Source organism: Tubulanus polymorphus, chromosome 4, assembly GCF_964204645.1.
Source record: "Tubulanus polymorphus chromosome 4, tnTubPoly1.2, whole genome shotgun sequence".
NCBI lineage: Eukaryota > Metazoa > Nemertea > Palaeonemertea > Tubulaniformes > Tubulanidae > Tubulanus > Tubulanus polymorphus.
The window spans coordinates 24,361,092-24,380,029 of NC_134028.1; the positions used below are offsets into that span (position 1 = coordinate 24,361,092).

General features: G+C 38.7%; 1 protein-coding gene across 1 annotated transcript; it reads right to left on the minus strand.

Moving 5' to 3' along the window:
- Positions 1–679: 679 nt before the first annotated feature.
- Positions 680–3,394, minus strand: LOC141903626 (metalloproteinase inhibitor 1-like). The gene is made up of 5 exons (XM_074791830.1): positions 3,347–3,394; positions 2,393–2,542; positions 1,850–1,929; positions 1,347–1,473; positions 680–1,022 (listed from the first exon to the last, which is right to left on the minus strand). Exons 2-5 carry the CDS (start codon positions 2,514–2,516, stop codon positions 889–891), a joined length of 465 nt encoding a protein of 154 aa, XP_074647931.1. The 5' UTR covers positions 2,517–2,542; positions 3,347–3,394; the 3' UTR covers positions 680–888.
- Between the last annotated feature and the right edge of the window lie 15,544 nt (positions 3,395–18,938).

An 18,938-nucleotide genomic window follows, 5' to 3' on the forward strand; every position in this document is an offset into this window, starting at 1 on the left:
ATAATAATGATAGATAATATAAGTCCGAAAATGAGGCGATTCCTGAAGATGACTGTTAGAATATTGTCAAAACGTCGAAAATTAGCTGAAGGAAACGTTTTCGGACCTTATACTATTTTTCGTTAATAATTGTGGGAATCTTTATACATTATCGTCACAACATAGTATTCCATCAATGGTTAGTACACAACCAGAAGATGCCACGACCACAAACTATGGTTCGGTTTTTTATCTCGTATTTTGACCGCACTCGTTTTCGATCATCTTGGCGTCGCCGAGTAAGAGAAGCAACTATTGTTTACAACATACATTGATTCGATTTTTGCGAACACGGAACACGCGGCCACCACTAAGTTCAATAAATTGCCCCAATCAGTGAATCATCCCCGCAGCTCGGTTTTGTTCTCTTCACTTGCTCGACGCTTATGTATGTAATTGCAACTACCCCGCGTTAGAACGCGTAAAACATAATCATCTTCAAATAAGAAACGTTACGCTTTCATGCGCAATGTTTCTATTTGTGACTAGCACTGCGAACGTCCAGTTTTCATAGTTATCGTCACGGACGAAACGGAGGTCTGGTAAGGTCAATGGGTGTCCAGTAACGTTTCGTAAACGTTTATGTATAAAATCGAAAACGAACGATTTACAGTCACAACAATTTTAGTTTATTGCGTCGAATAAGTCCGTTCAAATATCTTCCAATATCTAGTTTCAAAACATTCGAATTCGTGTAAAATATATTTTGAAAAAGGCTACGGTTTCTTTGAATTATGCTGTATTTATATGAAATGGTTCCCTCTATTCATTATAATAGTAGTTATAATCACGATATCTTTTACACGGTTATTATCATGATATATACGATGGTATCATCATTCAAGAGACTCAGACTTGAGATATGTAGTCCAGACAATCGTGAGGACATTGTTTACCAATGAGTTGTTCCTCTTCGCTAGTCAACTCTTGGAATTTGGAGGTTGTACAGGAATATATGGTAGCTCTCCCGCTGGCAACATTACCTGAAGAAAATGTCAGCAAACTGTTGAGGTTCTATTTATGAAAATCTGTCAAATTTGGGCGGATCCAGAGACTGATTTTGAAGGAATTGTCACAGCCCAAAAGGGCACTTTGAAAAAGGAATGTTAAGCGCATTCCTGCACTGAAATTCACCAATTGTCTTTGTTGAATGAAAAATGGCACCAATAGAATTTGATGGACTTGTACAAGTCTCATAAGTCCCCCGGGATCTGACCCTACAAATCGGGAGTGTACTAAAGAAAGTTCTTTCATAACAGATTTTGTGGTATTCGAACCCACCACCAGTTGTAATCAGTACAACCTACCAGCAAGGAGGTAATTCCCTTCATTTCGAAAATTGACTCCGCACCTGGCAGAATCTGAAGGAGTGTATATTTCCATATCTTCACCAAGCATAATATTGTTGAAAATTCCCGATTTTGAAGCTTTTACCTATAAATATCGCAAAATGGATGAATTCAAATTTGACGGTCAAAGACAGAGATCAGTTGCCAATCAGGGATAAAGTCTAATGTATTGGATCGTTAGATTAATTATAGAGTCTGCAGGTGATACGTTCCACAGAACACTTATAAAATCCCATTTAATCTTCAATTTGTATTACCGGTATCGTGACTATTTGCCTAATCTTATAAGTCGTTCTGTGAAACGATGTTTTAAGTTAGTGATTTAGGTTAAAGGAAAAGCCCCTAAAGCCGAGCCTTATAGTAACGAAACCGCACACAGCAATGCATATGAGAAATGATACTGAAGTCAAGTTTTTACACAATTATCGATTTGTTTTTTTCATATTTTTGACTGTACTAACCCGGACTATTTCCAGCAATTTAGCATTGTATACGCGATAATCCCCAATGATGTCGTTCTCTCCCAGATGGGCACCGATTACTGAAAGTAATCAAATTTGCAAATATACAAGTATCAAGTAATTAACCGGCCCTTAGTCGATGGAGGTGCCGATTGTACCTAATAGGATCGGATTTATGACCGTTTATGACTTTTAACCAAGGTTTTAAACTTAATCATTCATTAGTCAAAAATAGCCGCGGGTTATAACTAATCTTTACATGAGTAGACCCGAGAGTCTTGAGTGTCGAAACCAATGATTTTCCTTTTCAAAATGTATAAAACCAAGGATTGACTTTTGTGCTCTTAGTCTGTCGAACCCTAATTCAATCATCCGAGGATTGCTTTTCTTTTGGAATCCGGACTCGGGCTTATCGGGCAGGGTTTCAGGCCGTGGCCGACTCGATGCCACCTGGTTCGAATCCAGGCCGGGGACCGATGAGTCGTAAATACATTTTTTGTTTTTTCTAATTGAAAACTCGGATTTGAATAATTCGTGGATTACCGAAATCATAACCGCAGTATTTTTCCATCGTAAGAGGATCCAAATATGGGGGTAAACAGGAACAAGCCTCCGAACCCGCTGCCAATGACGTCACCAATATAACCACGGAAAGAATGAGCTTCATCGTGTGACACTATTCAATATGGAAACCTGTGATAAAACAAAACTCATATTTCGATGAAATGAAATGTTCTTAAAAAATACTATCAAGTAATTTGGACCCGGGCCGTATTTACAGAATACTATCTAATAAAACTAGAAACGCCCGTGAATTGGGCCCGAAATCGGTTTTATATTGAAAGTGTTCTAAACGCGTCAAAATCATTCTTCAATTATTTTAATGGTGGCAGATTCGGAAGGAAAATTGAAATAAGAACAGGAAAAATGGAAAATACATTTTCATCATTCGAGTATTTCCCCCATACGATCTCGGAAGGACTGGAGAATAAAACAAAGAGTGAAAGTTGTGATGAAATTGAATTCAATCGATTGGAAAAAGGAAAAAAAACTTTTTGCAAATCGCTAGATTGGAAATTGAGACGGCTATAAGAAAAACGAAATTGATGGAAAAATTGTGATGAAAACACGAAGTGGGACTAAACAAAAAGGATTTCTATTTAATTTGATTAATTATGCAGAATTATGGGAGAGTCTAATTAATTAACAAAATAAGGCCTTTGTAAAATCCTTCAATTATTGTTCTAACGACACGACGAAATAAATGACTTTGAACTTCGACTTTGAAAACTTTCTCTGTTTAAACAAGTGTAACTTTGTATGTTTAAACGAAAGTTCGAAAATAAGGGTCGCCGAATACAACGAATCCTAATAAACAATTATCTTTGTTGTAATTATAAAATCTGTTTTTCTACGTCAGTGAATCAGCAATTTTCTTACTACAGGTAGATCTTACAGGCTTTCTTACCAGATCGTACTTCTGAAAAAATGTCTTACCTCCTTTTCTATAGTGAATATTAAGTCCCCTGTTTTTCTCAGTGAAGATCGCAGGCTTATATGAATTTCTAGTTGAATCGTATCGGAGTTACCAGACTGCGCCAAAGATACGGTTCGCTTGATCGAAAAGATAAGTTTGCATTTTGCAATCTTTATGTTCGTTCCGTGATTGGTGACATGTGGTTTAAGTGTGTTTCGCACAATAGAGTCTGATCTTCGTCGCGCATGACGTGTCAAGATATAATTTAGCCAAACTCGTGCCATACAATGTTTTGTGGTACTTTTTCTATTGGGGACTGTTCGAACATTTTGAAAAAAATGATAGTGTCCTTTGATATTAAGCAATTCCTATACTATCGGCGGAAGTGTTATACTGAATGTATATTGTCGTCTTCTGAACACGTAGTTTTTAGTTCTATAAAATGAGATAAGATATGTATCTTATTTTGAAGGATCGATGAATTTGCTCCAAACGTTACCTCATTTATAACGTCCATGCTGAGCTAAACTTAAGGCTACGAAACCCAGCCCGGTGCACTCAATACTCTGCTTCCCAGACAGCGCATAAAAGATTGCCCGTTTTATAATTAAGCAAATTCGTCTGGATAGACCAGGCCACCAGGACCCAGTTCTACAGTTATGAGTAGAGATTTGACTCGGAGTTAACTCTAACTCACAACTATGGAACTGAAATCTAGGCTGAAAGTAAACAAACTGAATTTCTGATTGGCTAATAATAACATCACAACAACGCACAAAAGATTTTTTATTTTTTAACGCGTCAGAATCTATCGATGTCATCAAGTTCCGTGGCGGGGAGGGGGTAGAAGATCGCTTTGATAAATTAGCAAATGTCACCAATAGAATTGACTGATATCAGTCACAGTCACTTCGCAGCTTTAGAGATCACACATCGAAATCAGACATTGTTTTGTTTAGTTAGGCATTCCGCATTGAGTGATGAAATCTATTATTTTCCTCTTCTTTACTCATAACTATCCTACACTTTATATCCTCATCAACAACTCTTTTAGTAGTTAAACTCACAGCTTGTTACGTGCGGTTGAAAACGCCATTTCATCATACTCGAGATCGGATTTTGGAAGAAGAAGTTTGTTGGAAGTTAGGAGACGAGTGTTCTATATCTATTATTCCAACGACTGATGTATTGACGTAAACATATACCAGATAAAATACAAATCTTTTGATATCAAATCTGACTGTAAGGCCATGGTCCAGAGAGAAAGAAAAGACATAAATCGCATAAAGCAGCCATATCAAAGGTCACAGGCGGGGTCCCACCCTCGATGTTAAGATATCTTTGAAGAATTACCAGGCCCGTGCTGAGGGGGATACCCCCTAAAATACTCTTCAAATTACTAGGACGAGTATCAAAGTTGCAGGTTTTAACGATATCCATCTTGACGAAAAAGGTAACTTCAATGAGAAGACAAGGGTTCAGACCACCGGATGGCCACACCACTGAGCCTATACAGCGACCGTGCTCCATCGCATGGGCCCCTATTTCAAATATACGACTAACTCCGATAACAGACGTTCGCCCAGACAGTGGATATCTAACATTGAGATAACACAACTAAAAAAAATTATATGAAGTCCGAAAACGAAGCGATTTCCGAAGATGACTGTTAGAAAAAAGTCGAAACGTCGAATAAACTACTAGCTGAAGGAAACATTTCGGACCTTAAAATATTTTTTCGCCATAATTGTGGGTTCCTTTATTCATTGTCGCCACAACACGGATATAGCGTTTTAATCAATGGTTAGTACACAACCAGAAGATGCCACGACCACAAACTATGGTTCGGTTTTTTTATCTCGTATTTTGACCGCACTCGTTTTCGATCATCTTGGCGTCGCCGAGCAAGAGAAGCAACTATTGTTTACAACATACATTGATTCGATTTTCGCGAACACGGAACACGCGGCCACCACTAAGTTCAATAAATTGCCCCAATCAGTGAATCATCCCCGCAGCTCGGTTTTGTTCTCTTCACTTGCTCGACGCTTATGTATGTAATTGCAACTACCCCGCGTTAGAACGCGTAAAACATAATCATCTTCAAATAAGAAACGTTACGCTTTCATGCGCAATGTTTCTATTTGTGACTAGCACTGCGAGCGTCCAGTTTTCGTCAACGAGTCTTATTGCACCATCATCGACGATAGCGGCGGCCGTCGTTACCGCGACCGACCCGATATGAATATCCGTATATACCGGCGGGAGTTCATCCTTCGCGATCCCTCTTCAGTTTAGACGGAGCCACGTAACTTTTCGACCGGATTATCAACTCTGAAACCGGTGGAAATTCAAAATGTTGAACGTATAACAAACCATCCCAAAACGTGATATGGTTTATAATAATGCATCGAGAAGTTTCGTTCACTACGAAGCAACTAAACATTAGGGATATATTGATTAGGGTAAGTAAAAATATACGTAATTATATCATCGAAATTCCACTTCCGAAAAACTGGTAGTAGGTTTAAAGCATTTTCAGTAGTCAGAACAATTCAGAACTTAATATCTAATGTGCACCAGCCTTCGCCGGAGGTAGCTGGATGGTGAAATTAGTGCTCGAACTTATTGCGCAGTTCACGGCTCTGACAAGACGGACCAATAATGACCGGGTTACTGGGCGTACATTTTTGGCAATGGGTCCATGTTTCAGTGTCAACAAGTGCAGACTGTAATATTTATAGGGTTAGTAGATGATCACCTACATCTGTTCAAATTAACGCCGCTTTCTTCGCGCGGCCGTGACGTAAAACCGTTGGCAACTATATAACGTGAGCTGTCTTAAGTCGGCCGCTTTCAGCTTCGAACAACTGTCAAATTTCATTATAGAAATGTTGCATCTGATAGGAAGGTCTACAACCTAACTCCCGCGCGCTCAACATGTATTCTATGAATGAAATAACCTTCTATTCAAAAAATTACACCGCTCGTTATTCTGCATCTTACGTACGCGGAAGTGACGTCAGAAAATAATACGTTCCTTAAACTTGCAAAACTTCGGAGCACTCCCATAAAACAATATTTCCAAATTACTCTGGTGGGAGTTAGAAAGAGGCACTGACCGTACCACGGCGTGTATAATCACGCCATATTGGGGAGTTTGTACACAAAGTCATACCATTTCTTTATTCCATTTAAAAAGTCATTCGTTCCAAGACCACAGGCTTATACCTTACAAAAAATGTGTGTTGTGGCTGTGAATTATTCAGGTTTTGCGTGTGTTCGGCTGCTGACTATGCATAATGTTGGGGTAATTTGTCTGTCGATTCAGTCTACGATGTTCCCCGTGATCTACCTGTAGTAATTGACTACAGCTGGACTCTGCAGGTATCGGGGCTGTCTAAATTAGCCACTAAACCACTAGTTGCTTGCCAGACAGGTCTTTGAGGGGAAGCGTACAGCACAACGATGACGCCATGTCTGACGGCTGATAAACTGCCGGCGTTCACAAAAACTATGTCTAACATACGCCCATCATTTGCAGCCATATCATTCACTACTTCACTCATCCTTGCGGCGAGTATTCAGAATTTAATCTAGTTTGGAAACTTTTCTAGTTACTCATAGAACACTGGGGCTTCAAGTCTCGATACGAAACATCACCTTCAACTAAGAATTTTCTTCATTTTATATATTTAAACCATCAATCAGCCATTCACCATTTAGTCAGAGATGAGAAACCAGGACGAACAGTTTTTGAGAGTTTGCTGATGAACATCGAATGTCCGACGTTCGTTGTCGCAGGCGAATTCGTAAACTGTGACGCGTGGACGATAAAAACATTGGACGAATGGTGATAAATGTACGTTAACTGTCTGAAGGGGTGTAGAGTTCAGGAAACATATCGATACCTGCTCAACTATTACGCTATCAACCGCGTCCATTATTCGTGTAATTTGGTTTTTAATCAGGAACCGAAGTCATATTTCAGTCTCTCAATTGGATTACGTCGCAAATGTACATAAAGTCTGGTCGAACCAGATTGAATTCTCAACAGACAGGGAAGGAATCCTGTCGATAAATTGCCAATTCCTTAAATAAACATTTGTCATGTTCGCCGCTGCCTCGATCTCCGGAGATTCGAGGGAATATCAGAGCGACAACGCATTCCGCGATCATCGCGCCGAGACGACAATCTCTGGGGTGACTTCAGGGCTTACATTCGACGTATCAGGCTGATATGAAATGACATGATATCTCCTTTTTGGAAAGAAGGGGACTATGTAGATTGTGAATAATGACGCCATAGTTTGTTTGCCCGCTAGCGCTCGAGATTTACCATGTACACGACCAAAAAAAACCAATATGGTCATTCAAGCCCAACGCATACGAAACAGAGGGAAACAGAAACACTGAAACATACATGTTTGATTTCGAAAGCGTTGTTACCGAATCCACGTTTCTCATAAACGCGCTCGACACATGGAAGCGCCCAGAAACATTTTTCTATTTTCTGTGTGCGTGTTCCCTTGCGTCGTATGAGTTGGGCTTTTAAGATTCTGAGTAACCGCCAAAAGAAGATATCTAGCCGTCAAAGTGACGTCGATCGCGTGAACGAAAGCTCACGGCTACACGATCCCCACGATCCCCATGTAAATGTATACTCGTAGGCTTACTACAAATTATCCCAGACCTGTGTGTGCATACACAATGCACCAGGGTCACAAAAAACATAAGTTCGCGTACTTTCGGTAGAAATGTTTGGTTGGATCGATTTGAACAGGTTGAACACTCGGCTCCCAGGTAGAAGTGCGAGCGGCAAAGATGCAAGAGAAATTTCACCACAGGATATCCTGCAACGCGTTAACCGATACACTCTTACCTCAGTCAGTAATTGGTTTAATAATATGAATCGGTATAGCTCGCCGTCGCTGAACAAAACGCGAAAATCACTGAGCAGAAACAAGCGTAAACAATTGATACAGATTTCTTTTTTTTTTATTTTGCCGATGAGGGATTCGTCTGGATCGAAGGTCGGCACGAGTCCAACTATGGAATTATATTGATACGACCTTGAAGGTGACCTCATAACCGAAGAACGGGCTCGAAATAAAAAAAAAGTTGTCATGAAAAAATAAAGCTATTGCCCCTAGGTACAACAATATATATATATATATATATATATCTAAAATGCAATGGGAAATAACGCGCGGTAATTTCGGGAGTCGCGTTTGAGGCTGAGCCCGAGAACCAGTGTCGCCTATGGCTTGCTTTTATGGAACTTTACCATAATTCATCTGCCGCAACTACACGCGCACTGGGTTCAAATCGACAGAGTTTCTCGATGTCATCAGGGTCGAGTCCCGCCGAGGTAGAATGGCGACTTTGTTGATTGACTCAAAAAACTCAGTCACGAAAACGATGACACATCGTTTATATTTAGAACAGTAATTGTTTGGCTTGGAGCCCGAATTTTTTTTGGTACGTAATGATTAGTGAGTAGGCGATGGGATGACCGACTCATCGCCTGCCATCACTCGAAGAGTCCAATCAAACTTTTACTCATGGCTTCAATCCCCGATAATCTCGGCGTTATCGATGGTTCGCTGTTCGGACTAAACTAATCGATACTCCCAATCGATAAATCAATGTATAGTCACACGATTCAATAAAATCTTTTGATACGATTCGGAATCGTGTCCCAGCAGTGATGCTAGATCACGAGCGAATCTTTATCGCTTTTTTTTCTATTTCCTTTTTTTTCTCTGTATTTTTCTCATTCGATCGTTTGACGAAACTGCAAATTGCAATTTCTGAAATTTATCCTTAATTTGCTTAAGATTACGCAGAAATAGCTTTTCCAGAACGAATTAAGATGATATGAGTAAATAAGAAGTTCGTGTTTGAGTTGGCATTTTCCTGATTTCATGCGGTGAAAATTCAAAGTAAGCAATTCATTCCGAAGATAAGACCGTCAAATCACCATTGATAAAACACTATGGATCCGCGTTGTGACGATGATAATAACGAAATTCAATGACAAAAAACTTAAATCAGATAATGTTTCCTTTAGCTGGTAGTTTATTCAACGTTTCGACAGTATTCAAATCATCAATTCAAGTCATCTTCAGGAATGCAGTTGTATTCCTCGTTATTCCAATTTTACGGACTTTTTTCGTCATTATTGTGGGATTTCTGTGATATGAAAAAGAATTTCGCTGATATAAGCCTAAAGATATTATCCTGCGCAACAATCATTGGGATTTTCATTGTTTTGGTCTGGCTATATTTACAACATAATGCGAGATGAAACTATGGAGGCTGATTCGGGCCATATGAAAATTATGAATATGAATATCACCACCAATTCTTTTTTATATGACTCAGAAACGCCAGGTCAAAACGAACTTTTCGATCTAAAAGAACAGATTCGTGGAGATTGCGTCTAACTTGCGTCTAAATGGTTTCAACGCGGCGTTAAAAGATTAATGGAGATTGAGTATTAGACATATTTTGTATTTCGGTCGGATCCGCCACCATAAAAAAACCGATAATATATGCATAACTTGATTGATATTGGATGGAAATATGAATTATTAAAAGTACCACTGACACTAGCAACAGGTTCAGTGAATTAAAATTCCAGACATGAAACGCCCGACCGACCGACCGGTCGACTGATCGAGACGTGTCGGTGATGGTGTTTTTTTCTGGTGCCTGGACGCGTCGCACGCTCCGCCACATATAATCTTACGATGTAAAATCGATCATAATGCATTTTCGGAGTCAATATGACGCTGACAAAGTACTTCCGCGACTGTTTGGATGCCTTAAGTAAACCGGACTTCATTTCTCTCCTCTCTCGACGCTCTCACAAATAGCGATATAATTTTGCGCTCTAATTTCATCATCAGATCGTCGATCGCCGTTACGAAAGATTGGTCTTTAGAATTAAGTACCATTCGCAATATTTCCAAACGAACGATCTAATTCAAGCAATGCTTTTGCAATTTCAGCTTTTTGTTGAAATCCCATTTAAAAATATATTCGCGTAGCAGAAATTATTGTACGGAATATCACTCATTCCGTATTTTTGGAAAGTAAAAACCGCAGTTGCTCGAAATTTGGTTCAGGTTAATCGGATATACTCAAGGCTTCACTGCAAATCTAAACGTCACCAACGACCGTCTGGTTAACTCCAACCAATTTTTGAGCAACTGGTCCCACAGGTTTACGCATTAAGTTACTTCTTTTCGTGATTAGTTTAAGATATCTTTCTCATTTTATATTCAATGAAGTTTACGAGATGATTGTGGCGCTTTCTCTGCAATTTTCAATTTTGCAACTGGTGTCGTGTGCAGTGTGTGCAGTGTGTGTGTCCGCTGCACATACTGACGATGTGAACCCTACAGACTCCACGGAGACGTCACAGAGCATATAAACGCTTGATTATGGGGAAGATTTCAAATATGATCGGCCATGGCTATCCTGATTATTGGATATCAAATTTGATTAGCCGGCTAGATATAGGGCCAATCAGTTGAGTTATTAACTGGCAGAGATATTGCAAGACGTGAGTTAGCTATGTGTGTGTGTGTGTGTGTTGAGTATGTTTGTGATGTGCGTGGCTACTGCCTCCAGAACTGCTGAAGTTACTGACGTCTTGAGCCACGAAGGTCGAATATTTCTTTTCGATCATCTCGATATTTTCGATAACAAAATAACGTCAGAAGGAGAAGAAAATGAAAAGTACATTAAAAAGGAAGAGCTCGAAACAATGATTTCTTTACTTTGATAAAACATCATATTGAAGTCGATTTTTTGGGTGCACTAATAAATCCGGAAGTCTAAGGAGGGTTCTGCACTCGCCTAGTGGCAAGTGAGGACTCCAAGGCGAAAACAACATGCATTAAGACAACGATGTCATCGGTCAGAATCTAACTAATTTCCTAAAATTCAATGAATGATAAATGAAAATCCCGTCATATCAATATCTACGAATCCAAAAGATCAATTTTCGTTTATCAATGCGAGACGGGATTTAGTCTAATTCTAGTATGCGAGAGGCTGAATATCTAGATGAAAATGAACAGCATTAACTTCTATACAACATTATCTACTCAGGAAAGAAAAAAACTAATAGAAACTATTCTGACACGTGGAAAATTACCAACAAAATACAATACAGAATAAGAGGGACCGTTTTCTATTTCACGATCAAAATGAACTTTTGTTGATTGAGTCGTCCTTTCCGGTTGAGGTTACTGGTTGCACGGGGTCGTCGTTCTAACAAGGTCTTGTCTGGCAATGGAACACGAGAGAGAAGCTTCATCTCATCGATCGCGGTTAGATAAGTTTCCTATGATCTATTAGTACAGTAATTAAGACGCGCTTACTGTTACTCCATTCGTTTATCTACGCTACAAATACCACCGGCGGAGAAACCAACCCTAACCTCTCCCGCGCCGGCCAGAAGCGTCTATCACCCCAATATACACCCCGGGGTCACGCCGTTACGCGTATTGAAGACAAGGCCAAAGGCCAGAAAACCTTCGAGTCTGAATTAGTTCGTTTAAGGGCCTTATTGCAACAACGCCCGTAAAAGATAAATGTTTGTGAAAACCCAAGCTAACCTCATTTTGGTTTCTTTGAGGATAGAATTTAGTGAGAACTGCGAATCTGTCAGAAAATAAATGGTTTAATCGTAAACTAGTGGTTTTAACTTTTACACTGTTTTTATCAACGATGGGTGAATCGTTTATTGGTTTGTTACGATGCGACGGAAAAGGCAGAGCGTTTCAGACGTCGTGGTGGGAAAAAAGGAGTTATGACGAAATGTTATACACCTGTAAATACGAGGTGGAAGACGTTACTGACTCTATAGCACTCGGTTGAATGGTGGAAGCGTGCATCACCTGGTGTATCTGTGAGTGAACCTGGAAACTGGAAGAGCAACATTGTGGATTAGCACTGAAGGCTACACGGATATCTGACCCAATAGAAATGGATGCGAAGCTTACAGCGAGATGAGATGTGCTGATGTTACTGATGTTTGCTGCTGTTCCTCTTTAACACGCACGCTAACCAACCGACGCTTGTTTCAAGACACACGATTTTGATATCGGCGCAGATATAAACTGACTATCTGGACGTAAAAGCTGCGCATCTATTATTGAAGCCGCTACAACCGATCGAAAAATGGATTATCGCAACAGTGTCGGATATACTTGCCGGATTAACTTGTTTGGCTTAGTGCGGAGATAAGCGTCCCGGCTGGCTATACGAGCCAGAAGCACAAACCAGATTCCCGTAAGGCAAATACACCACGCAATCTCTTGGACCATTTCGATCCTGTGAGTTCAGCGTTCTGTTCATCTTCCACTTCAACGAGTAGAATTCGAACTACAAAAACTGCAGATATTGCGTCGACGCGAGTTTTTTGGATATGATGGCGTCTGTTCGTATTGGGATCCAGTTTGCCCCCTTTTACAGTAAAATCAGGAAGTGCCGTTGGTTCAGTCATATCCCAGGCTGAACCGGACGACTCTCTCAGCGCGACGGATGTCCAAATCTGCGCCGTCATAGTTGCCGCTTAACCCGGCCGGTGCTGTCAACGGTTCGACTGCCGTCATCGGCGACTGTGTCCCGACCACAACGCGTGAGCAAGATGGCTAACGGGCAGCCATTGTATACTTAATAGGCGAGGAAATCACCGAAATCTCTCAGTATCGCCAAAACCTTTCACGCCTTATCTCGCCCTCGACAATAGGATACTATAAACACTATAAACACTGTTATATACGAAATCATATCAACAAAAACAACAACAGTTTTTCAATATCGGATATATTTGTGTATATGTATTATTGATACGAAAACGCAAACAATTCTCTGAATATAAGGTAAGTAAGTTCGTAGAAATATTTCTTCATGACGGCGGTTCCGTACTGTGACGACGAGATAGATTCCGTATGAATATGTATGTGCATTTTTCTTCTTCTCAGACGTTTTAGAAAAAATGACGGGAGATATTCATGTACCAGACCGTCATCGACTGAAGTTCGGATCGAAACTGGGTTACTACTAATTTCAACTATTTAATTAGGAACCCTCGACTAAGCGATTTGTTTACGTTGCGATGTTATTTTCGAAGAATCGAAAACTACTTAAGCTCCGATCGAAAACTGTAACGACAATTTGTAAGCAACTATATAGAAAAAAGGTTAAGTCGAATTCATCGACGTCACATTTGTATCGGCCGCATACACCTAATAAAATAAACTCCAGTTGTAACGGAAATTAACATCGCAATTTCGAACTTAATATTTTGATTATAGGATTTTCTTTGATTTCATACATTGATTAGTGAGTTCTATAGAAACTCGTTAACTATACGTTATATATATATATATGTATATATATATATATATATATATATATATATATATATATATATATATATATATATATATATATATATATATATATATATATATATATATATATATATATATATATATATATATATATATATATATATATATATATATATATATATATATATATACGATGTTGATGAAGTGGCTATAGGCAAGAACTTGTGTTCGGTTTATTTAAGATGTTGTCGCCAGATATATCGCTATTTCAATAAAGATAACGCCCATATAACGTTCCCGTACAGATACGCTTTATAGATAAGGATATAGTGCGTAGTATGAGTGAGAGATGTCGTAGTGGTTCTAAAACATATGTATATTTCATGGATAGTACCATAGGTAAACGTTCGGCGTATTTTCTAACCAAACAGTAGAATCCTGAACACCCACTAGGCACTGTTTGTAATAGGCCTGAAACCTCGGGGCATAACAACATCATCGTATAGCTTAGCGGCATTTTCGGTTTGAATTTATTCAATCGTGAGTTTTTGCAATTATTAGCGATTGGGTGACGTGGGCTTGCGAATTGCGATGCTCTCGAAACTATAGTAGAAGTATATATAAAGCATAATAGAAATTTTAGTTAAATACTCACTACTTCATTAGATATTTAATAAGTAAATTATGGTATATATTAGTGATTAGTAAATAGCTGATTATTTCGTAAATAACCGATTTTTCCAAATATAGAATAAAGATTTGTGGATATCAATATCGATTGAAGATGATACTCGAATTGAATAGTAAAGCCTTCAAGTCCAATAAAGCCCGACGCCACAGGAAAACGCGCAATAATTAGACGCACGGAATCAACCACGTTTGATCTAGGAAACATCGTTCCCGAAACTATGTTCTCGTAAACGCACACGACACGACACGGGGAAACGCTCGGAAACATGTTTCTATCTTCTGTTTCCGTGTTTCCAAGCGTCGTGTGCGTCGGGCTTTAATTGTGGGACGACAATCGATGTTTAATACGGAATGTACGTAAAATCAGGGATTTCATCGATCGTAGGAAACAAGATATCAATTCAAAAATGCCATCGCGCGTACTGTTCGCAATTCGCCGAAAATATATGATCTGGCATATTAAGGCGATAGCGTTAGATTCTTGACATTTTCACCACGCGGCGGGAGGGTTTGCCGCCGATGAATTCATTGGAGAAATAAGTGAACGGGTCAGACGAAGCGGTTACACATCTACTGTATCATGTATTTTTATAATGTGATTTACACTCGCAAATAGATAAGAAATACCACGAAATACATTTGAACATATTCCTACGAAGGGTTCTTTGAGTGCATCGACGCCGAAACATGTGTTCGTTTTTCAGAATCACGATACTCGGAAGCGCTTTTCACTTTTCCAGAACGATATTCGGGAGCGTCTTTTCGGTCCGATACCATCATAAATCGATTTTCTCGCGTTCTTTATTACGCGCAGTCACGAATCAAATGAATTCCATGCGAAATTCCTTACAACCAACTAAAAGTGACCAAGCAATTCACATTTTTTGGTACAATTCATAAAATGGCGAAATCCCCTCTTATTTTTTGCTTGATGAATTTTGCTTCTTAATTGAATTATATGTTGGGTCCCTTACAAACCCACTACATCGTCGTAAGATGTAACAGAGGGTTTGATTTTGAGATCGAAGTACAGATTTAGTTGGACGCTACCTGATATTTTAGTTCCAGTTCATATTAACAATCGTGACCATTTGGAATCTAATGTTTAAACCCTGGAACCAGAATTCCTTAAATCCAATATTCATCTATTCAATATGGAATTCCCAGTCAATTCATGGTAGGGCAAAATGGTTTTAGGTTTGAATTTGAAAAAAAAGAATAACCCGTAATGTAAAAAAGCACGAATAATGACGGTATTACTGTTTGTTTCATAAGACATTTTTCCAAAAAAGATGAAATACGATGTTACGTCATGAGGGGCCGTTTCGATATTAATTCGAGTCGTTCCGTGAAACGGGCCCCAGGTCTGTACGCGTGTTTATTTATAACATTTCCGATGCGAAAATATCCCCCCTGACAGACACTTACTATTCCACGCGTACCATTTCAACTCAACAAACGTTGCATTTTCTGAATGGGAAGATTTATTCTTGAGATTCCACACACTATAGCGACATTCCACGCAGAAGCGTCTGACTTTACAACTTTCAACACTTAACATTTACCGTTTCGACGTTCGAGATAAGACTTTTTTAAACACGGGAATTATTAGGCAGTAAATAAACTCGAAGTCATATTATACTCTATCATAAGTCTTTCGATAATGTCTGACGTTAATTTGATGAAGGATATAAAATCTACGCGTAACAGCGTGTTGCGTCGATGTTAGACGAAGTTGATCTATAGCCTGATTTAAGACTAGTCGTAGGTGTGTGTGTCTACCCAGGAGACGACGGTCAACATCCACTCCCGGGACGCCAAATCAACATCCACCCCCGATATAACTGCCTAAAGTCTCATAATTAATGACGAATAAAGCCACCGTTTTCAGCCGATCATCCGAACGACGCCCACGCCTTGTAATTTCCGTTCGTTTCGTTCTTCAAATCTTCCGCCATTTGAAGGGCAATGTAATCACGATGAAGTTTACCTGCTGTCTTATAAATTATAAAACAACGAGTTGATATTGGTTTAACGTTCATTTACTATAGAACGAAAATAAACAATCGGATTCCGATAGTGAACGTCTTTTCAGTTGTCGACGGTGGAACTTCAAATACAACAAATTCAGTCGCCAGCAGCAGCGCCCTCAGGACGAGTTTCTTTTAGAGAGCTTGTAACCGATATCATAAAATTTACGTTCTCGTTCGAATTCCTACAAAAAAATTCTTCCATTTCCTTCTCTTCTCTATCGTTATCTGCCTTATTTCATTGGGTGTCTACGTCAGCGGCCTTTAAGGCTCCGCAATTCAATTCAATCCAACGTTTATTTGCTCCATATAAGAAATAGATTAATTTGAGCATGGATGATTATTCATATTCTTCAGTAAACAAATGTTCATTTCATGCCGGAATACATTAATAGCGGACTACATCGAGGGAAAAAGAAATTAGTGGGTGTAGTTTTATCGCTGTTTACTGGCTGCCTTATGTATTGGCCATGCGTGGAAAAGCACTGTCATTATTTGTAAATATTTCTGCCGTTTTAGATTTTTTCCGAATTTTGTGTTACTGCTTTTCTATGAAATATATATTTTATCGAACTGAATTGAGAATTGTGGAATTACTGGGTATTCTAATTACTCATTACTCTTATTCTATGAGTCTATGAGATTTTGGATTCCAGAATCAGGAATACCGCTGAAACGATTATTTCAATACACTGAAACTAACAGCGATCATTAGGTTCATTCGGAAAAATCTATTCAAAACTCCTGATCAATCTTGCGCACTATTCAGTGTCCATCTTTTTTCAAATTTCCTAAACCATATATGAACTGCGATAAAATAACGATGCCAATTTTATAGTAAATTAGTGGTGACGATATATATATATATATATATATATATATATATATATATATATATATATATATATATATATATATATATATATATATATATATATATATATATATATATATATATATATATATTTTTTCTCCTTGTATCTTGTCGTTATCCGGCATCGTGAGTCGTCATTTAAAGATGCATTTATCTTGTATAATCGGCTGGCGCTCTATATAGTGTTGGTCGGGCAGACATACAGACAGATTGTATAGATGCGAAGGCACTTGTCTAATTAGTTTGACCGATGTAAGTTGCTCGTTGCCGATACGTCGGTACAACTATTGCATTGATTGATCGATACGCTCGATCAATCGGTATTGATTTCATCGAGTCCAGTCTTTCATCTTACCGCTTTCGACCTCGGATGTCTATCTAACTCACAGGTTATGGCTGGCTATTCATCTGTCGGCGGATCAGAAGCTCGTCTTGCGCTTCTGATTCGACGTCAACCGGTGCACACAGTTCACCTCAAATGAATGACCCTTAACCTTCTGTTACAACAGTGTGTTAACCCGAAATACGACCGGATTTTCAATTTCCAATTATGCGCTTCGATTTAATCGGAGAATTCTGAAGATTCGCATTGATTCATTTAACTCCACCAGTGTTCTCAAAATGCTGGAATTCAAAAAGGGTTACATTATGACGACGTGGCTGCTGCAGTAGTAAGGCTTTTGATCTCTCAAAAATACAGAAGATCTACGCTAAATTTTAGTATAGTCTTCCATTTTTCACATTATTTGTTGGCTCAATACATTTCAAAGCAATTATCAGCATTGATAACCATTGGTTGGGGTAGCAGATTTTTAATGAGGGGATTAAGGATTTTAAGAGGGCTGAATGTAAAGACAAAAGGTGGTGGCCGCCCTTCTACAACCTGTTGTGGTGAACACTGACTCCACTTTTCAAAGTCTAAGCCCCTGCTCTGCTTCACTTCCGACAGATGTGATGAATTTATAAGGAACATGGTTAATAAGATAAGAGATTAATCTCTACTTCAGAGGCTTCAGCCAGAATGGGGGTTTTATTCTGTTTCGTGGATGCGTAGAATTAATTCCGATTTGAAGCTCTGTTTTCTGGAAGTTGACTTTTTTTGTTTTCTGGAATTTGATTTTTTTCCACTTCATTTATCACAGTTACAAATATCCACTTCATTTATCACAGTCACAGTTCGCATCCATAATCTATACTCTAGACATACTTCTGCTATTATTTGTACAATCATTGGCATGAGCTTCCACACTAGCTCGTTTAATTCATGGGCGAAATCAATAAGAATCGATAAATCCGCATGAACTGTACAAACCCCCTTGAAAGTTTACTGTCGCCCTGAAGAAAAATAACACATATTTTGCATGTTATTATCGACAATGAATGATATAGTGTATTATTAAGGATCAGTCAAGTTGTTTTGAATTTGAATATATCGATAATTGAATCGAACTGAACGGCAACCAGTCTAGCCTCAATATTGATGACGTATGGTACTTCCGCTCGAAATCCATTATTGGAAAATTGAATTAAATTTGTTAAAATTAAATTTATTGAATAGAAAATGAAATGTAATCAATCAAAAAAATAAACGCTAAGATTCGCAATAACTGTTAATGATATTTTGAAACGTCAATGTTGATGA

Bases quoted from the DNA above. Each gene is read 5' to 3' on its own strand.
- LOC141903626 (XM_074791830.1), bottom strand. From the start codon at position 2,516: ATGAAGCTCATTCTTTCCGTGGTTATATTGGTGACGTCATTGGCAGCG. The intron at 1,930-2,392 runs GTAATCCACGAA...GATTACTTTCAG, and splicing joins ATACTGCGGTTATGATTTCG to TAATCGGTGCCCATCTGGGA. The intron at 1,023-1,346 runs GTAGGTTGTACT...CATTTTCTTCAG, and splicing joins AGGGAATTACCTCCTTGCTG to GTAATGTTGCCAGCGGGAGA.